General features: G+C 40.5%; 1 protein-coding gene across 2 annotated transcripts in view; it reads right to left on the bottom strand.

The window, feature by feature from the left end:
• Window positions 1-5,921, bottom strand: part of si:ch73-100l22.3 — a 19,211-nt gene that overhangs the window by 2,584 nt on the left and 10,706 nt on the right. Inside the window, exons 7-9 of one of the 2 annotated variants that reach the window (XM_042221585.1) lie at window positions 5,321-5,413; window positions 5,048-5,164; window positions 1,828-3,131 (exon numbers count right to left, since the gene is read on the bottom strand). In XM_042221585.1, the coding sequence (XP_042077519.1) occupies window positions 3,102-3,131; window positions 5,048-5,164; window positions 5,321-5,413 (240 nt within the window). In that variant the 3' untranslated portion in view covers window positions 1,828-3,101. Of the gene's footprint in view, window positions 1-1,827; window positions 3,132-5,047; window positions 5,165-5,320; window positions 5,414-5,921 lie in introns of those variants that run through there. The other variant, XM_005925074.3, reaches the window with a different exon arrangement.

Consider the following 5,921-nt stretch of genomic DNA (forward strand, 5'->3'; position numbering starts at 1 on the left):
CACACACACACACACACACACACACACACACACACACGTGTAAAAATGCACAATATTTAGAACATAGTCTCTGCAGCAGCCACCAGTCATACTTGCCAACCTTGAGACCTCAGAATTAGGGAGACATTCAAAAGGGATGTTGGGTGGGGGAGTGGTATACATATACATATATATACAGAAAATTAGAATTTTACAATGTTTATTTATTGGATAAAATAAGTTAAATGTCACTGTTAATACTGTCCAGCCGGAAACAGCGGGGCTGTCCAAATTCAGAGGCTGCGTCCACCTGAGGACCCGGCCTTCGCGGACTACAGAAAGCCGGCTAGACCGGAAATGAGCGACTGTGAAATTGGACGGTCTAGCCTTCAGAATTACGTCACGAGCTCTCTCGGTGGAGTGAAACTCTGCTGTCTGCTCCTTGTTATCTAAAATATAACCGGACGCTGGCGTAAATTTTCGAAAAGTTTATTTTGCGACCCAGAATGAGTAATAAGAGTAATATTAAAACTAAGTAGCTGCAGTAGTAGAAGCCATTGTTGGAAACTGGAATTGACCGGCCCAATCTGGGGTTTTTCAATTTTGTTGTCCGGGTGGAAAATCGGGAGAATGGTGGCTCCGGGAGATTTTTGGGAGGGGCACTGAAATTCGGGATTCTCCCAGAAAAATCGGGAGGGTTGGCATGTATGCCACCAGTATCAAAAGCAAATTTATACACTGTTGATGGAATATTAGAATTTCTGCTTCTCAGCCTAGAAACTCAGATCACAAACTACAGCTGATAGTTTCTCTTTGCCAGCATTAGAAGAACTTGTTTGATGGCACTCAACGGATTGATCAATAATTAGAACAATGTGAAAGTCCAAGGAACTCAGTGAAGATCTAAGAAGGAGAATTGTGGATTTACCAGAGTTAGGAAGGTCTCTTGGAGTCATTTCTAAAGAGATTCCAACATCACCAGTTCAAACAACTGTATCAAAGTTCACATTATTTTTATGTGTCACCACTAGGGCTGGGCCATATCATAACATTCATGGTAATACAGTTATAATGTTGGGCAACGATAAGAAAATGAAATATCATGATATAATATGGGTAAAATACGCATGCACAGTGCCTTCCCCCCCCCCCATACGCACATGGCGGAAAAAGCATAGCGGCGACAGAGAATGAGAAGGGCGAAAGCAGATCGTTGAATGAAACGGATGAACCAGAATTGGTTTGTAAAAATGCAACTTCAGTGGTGTGGCACTGGTTTGGCTTTCTTCTGTCAGATACACACCAGAGCACATTTTTTGGTAGAGCATGCTAGCGGGCCGTCGTTATTACCGTGTTTTTCGGAAAATACGGCACACTTAAAATCAATCCTTATAATCTTTATAATCCTGTGTGCCTTATGTATGAATTCTGGTTGTGCTTACTGACTTCGAACTGATTTTATGTGGTACACGGTGCTCAGAAATTTGTCAAAAAATGTTTTAGTACGACTTTCGGAAGCTACAAAGCCGCACTGCTTGATGTCAGAGCATTACGGCTACCGTAGTCGGGAGCCTCGCGGAGTAATACGTACTGTGCTTCAACATAATATTACCGTATTGTGTGTGTATAACCTCTTTTTAAGTTTTGTGGATATTATACATGGTTATGCTGAGGATATGTTGGCCAGTTTCCATTGGAAATGCCTTTTGGTTAAACTGTCAGCAAGGAATTTGGATTTGGACTGTTACATTTTTATATAACTTTAATGCACATAAAAAACAGCTGCTTGTTTAAGTGAAAATACATTGATGGGGTTTTTTTGCACTAATAAAGTTGTGGAGTTGTAAAGTATTTTGTCTCGTGTCAATTATATCCTCAGTTATATCGTTATCGCAAATTTTCAAATATATATTGTGATAAATATTTTTGGCCATATTGCCCTGCCCTAGTCACCACTTTGCCAGGGTCTGAAAGAAGACCCAAACTGTCACGCTCAGATGAGAGGAAATTGGTTTGGATGTTCAGGAACAACACAGGGACCACCAAGGCTCAACACTGCCATGAACTGGAAACTGCTGGAACATCAGCATCAGTATCCACCGTGAAATGAGTTGAAACTCAAAATGGACTGAAAGGGTGCAGAGAAAGAAGTCTTTGACCCAAAACTGACACCTCCAGCTTCACTGAAATATGCAGCTAACCACATGGACAAGCCGATTGCCTTCTGGGGAACAGTTTCCTGGTTAGATGAGGCAGAGGTTCAGTCCTGTGTCCAACATGACAAGGGGTATGCTTGGAGGAAAAAGGGGAGACTTTCAAATTTCACTAGCCCAGCTGTCAAGCATGGTGGTGGCATCATCATGCTCTGGGGCTCCATACAGTTGGGTCTTGAGTGGCCAAATATCCAGCCAGAACTGTGCCAGAAGCTCGTTAATGGCTACAAAAAGGATCTGGTCAAGGTCGAACTTGCTGCAAGAAATTTAACCAACTATTAGTGGGGGTGCATGGATATATTTGAGCTTGTATGTATACTTGACTCTGTGTGGGTTGCAGAAAACCCAAAATAAATTAAATCTTTGGACTTTTAGAAGTCATTAAAGATGTGTGATGTATATGCTGTACGATGTACCACTCCACCCTGAAAAATGAAGTTAAAAATAAACAAAGACCAAAATTTCTGTGACATTCATGCCGACAGTGAGTGTATACAAACTTCTAACCACAACTGCATTTGTGTGATGTGTCTTTTGACCCAGCTGGTGTACTCTTACATCCTCATGAGCCCTAATTTTATAGTGAAAGTGAGGAAAAAACAAAAACAAAACAGTATGAGTCTTTCTTACTTTAACCTTTCGACTTGCTGTCACATGAACACACAGTCTTATGAATTAATGAGTCTTCAGGTGTGGTACACCGGAACATGGGTAGTATTGTATTGTAACAAGTTACAGCTAACTATATGCATATCCTGTGCATGTCAGGAGTTAAACATAAGGTTAATCACTTGTTATGAAGGACACTTTGGTTAAGTCAAAGGAATAGAGAACATAAAGTGAAATATGATTAGCTGCTCATCCCATCCACTCATATTTTCTCTTCCTGCTGGAGAGATGATCCAGTGTTCATTTTGTTAAAAGCTTTCTCTGACTGCACTAAAATGAATTCACGATTTTGCGCACATATATAATACTAGAGATGGCACGATACCACTTTTTTATGTCCGATACCGATACCGATATCATAAATTTGGATATCTGCCGATACCGATATGAATCCGATATAGTGTTTTTTAATCAACAAAACTGTTTTTTAAAATATCTTGCTGCATTTTGCAAGTCTGCAAGTTCATACTCAAGTTTAAAACAACAACTACACTAAAGCTATTCTGTTATACCTGTATACAAAAAAAATATTTCATAGTTCAGCAATACTGATCAATCTAATAAACTTAGACCTACACCATCCTCCCTATTCTGGTATTTTAAAGAGTACTTAGCGTAAATATTAAGCAACCTAACTAATAGGGTTCCAACTCCCAGCAACAACAAAAATAAATAAATAAAAAATAGGGAACCACCCCTCACGCGCCACCTCATGATGCTTAATCGACGTAATCAACATTAATTTGATGCAGTGTGAAAAAAAATGCACAGAAATCAATTATTTTTCAAGAAATATTAAATAGATTCAACATCTTTCTTCAACAAAATTGCAGACTGCACAGATGGTACCTTCCCAAAGGAAAAAGTACTATAGCTTACTAGGGTATATATATTAGACTTAATAGTCACTATATACAGTAATTGACTTCTATTCATTTTACATCAAATTAAAACTTTGGGTGTCAGATAATTATTTATTAAAAGCTAGACATTTTAAATGAGAATAAGAAAGAAAAGTATGTCTTTGTGCCCCCTTTTCCCAGTTAATGCCCTATCGGCCCCCCTGGCTAAACTTTGCTAGATCCGCCCCTGCACAGTTACCAGCCGTCAGCTACGTAGAAAACGATCCTGGTGTAGAAAGTAATATTAAATAAATTGTAACAACAGCTTATCAAGCTTAAACGTGCTGCTGTTGTTCAGCCGCTGGTTTCCTCTTTCTGGCGCAAAGTGGACCAAAAACAAACAAGAGAGACTCGCGACAGAAAAGCCGATCAGCTGATCATTAGCAGTTTCACGATTGAAGTAGCAGCCGGAGAGCGAGAGGCAGTCGCTCGTTAAGCTTAACGCAGGAATGCTTTACAAAGATTCAGAGATGGACTTACACACTTGCTTTACTTCTCTCGGGGATAACTTTGTCGGAGATGAAATGCCAGGTTGCTAGCGAAGCTCCAAATGCTATCCAGACCACCGACAGGTCCCGCATGCCACAGCCACTCTATCACGTGATGCATACTGCTCCGACGTGCTAACGTTCTGAGGTGAGTTACGGCGTATGTGAGGTGCTTTCGTGATATTTAATGGATCGGATTACATTTTTTATTTTTCTCCGATATCCGATCCAGTAATTTAGGTCAGTATCGGACCGATACCGATACGTAATATCGGATCGGTCCATCTCTAATAAATACACATGCACACGCACGCACACACACACACGCACACACACACACGAAGTCTGTCAAACAATGTAACAACATCATATCATTCAGTTTTACTATTGCAATGTAGTATATTCAGAGTTCACCTTTTAGTTTAGAGGTTCAACCATAATAAAGGTTATGCCACAAAATGGAAAACATACTGTTCATTAACATTTAAATGACCTGCATCACTTCTCAGTCATGCTGACTGTTTCTTTGGTGTTTCTGTAAATTGTGGGAGTGCATTATCTCTTTTTCTCTTACAAAAGATTCTGTGTAGCCTCTGCAAAAGGAAGTAATACAGGTGGCAATAAAGGAAGCACTGAAGCACTTTTCCACAGTACTTAGAGAATGTGAATTTTCTTATTAAGACTGCCATTAAAATACTCCAGGGTCACTTTACAGTCACTTGACTGGAGAACCAGAAGAAAACCTGACTACTGACCACATGTGTAAACACAGCTTATGATCTCCTGAAAAGGTTACCTGTCGTCTGAGCTCTCTCTCCTTGGCGAGCTCTCTGTCCCAGCTGATCAGCTGCATTCGCTCTCTGGCTGACAGGTTGAAGAATATGTCGTAGACCTCATAAAGTGCAGCGCGCAGCTGGAGGAGCAAACAATTACAGAGCGGGCGATGGCTTCAATGAATGCGTGCAGTCACAGTAACTGTTGTGGTAACTGCTAATGGAGCGAGTAATTGTTGAGTTGACGGTGTGCAGGAGAGCAGAGAGGTTAACAGATGTGTTTACAACATTTATACCTGCAGTGTGACTCTCTCCTCCAGTAAGAGGTCCTGTTTGTTGCAGAGCTGAGTGCTCTGCTGCCGGAGGGCCTGCAGGAACTGCTGTGTGTCCTAAATGAGCAAAAGCACACACACAGCAAAGATTGCGCTATTATTTAGTTATATTTATCATGAATATTATGTTTACACAGAGACAAACTGAATGGTGAAATCTGTCAAATAGATATTTAAAATATTCATGGATTTACGATTAAATTAAAGTACAAAAAACAAAAAACGCTGCCAGCACCTGCTGGTTTACATGTTATTTAGTAAAAATTTAAATTTCACCAAAATTAAGAACACAGTTGCTTCAGCTGCTGAAGATACCCCCAATTTTTTCTTCTTCTATTCAAATATCAAACATGGATGGTATAATAATCCCTCAGTCCATTTGAGGCTTGTTTTTACAAACAAATGTAAGACATTGAAGGGCAGCACGGTGGCACGGTGGTTAGCACTGTTGCCGCACAGCAAGAAGGTCCTGAGTTCAATTCCAACATCAGGCCGGGGTCTTTCTGTGTGGAGTTTGCATGTTCTCCCCGTGTTTGCGTGGGTTCTCTCCGGGTACTCCGGCTTC

Source organism: Haplochromis burtoni, unplaced genomic scaffold (assembly GCF_018398535.1).
Source record: "Haplochromis burtoni strain Fernald_Lab_line unplaced genomic scaffold, NCSU_Asbu1 Contig_70, whole genome shotgun sequence".
Classification (NCBI taxonomy): Eukaryota; Metazoa; Chordata; class Actinopteri; order Cichliformes; family Cichlidae; genus Haplochromis; species Haplochromis burtoni.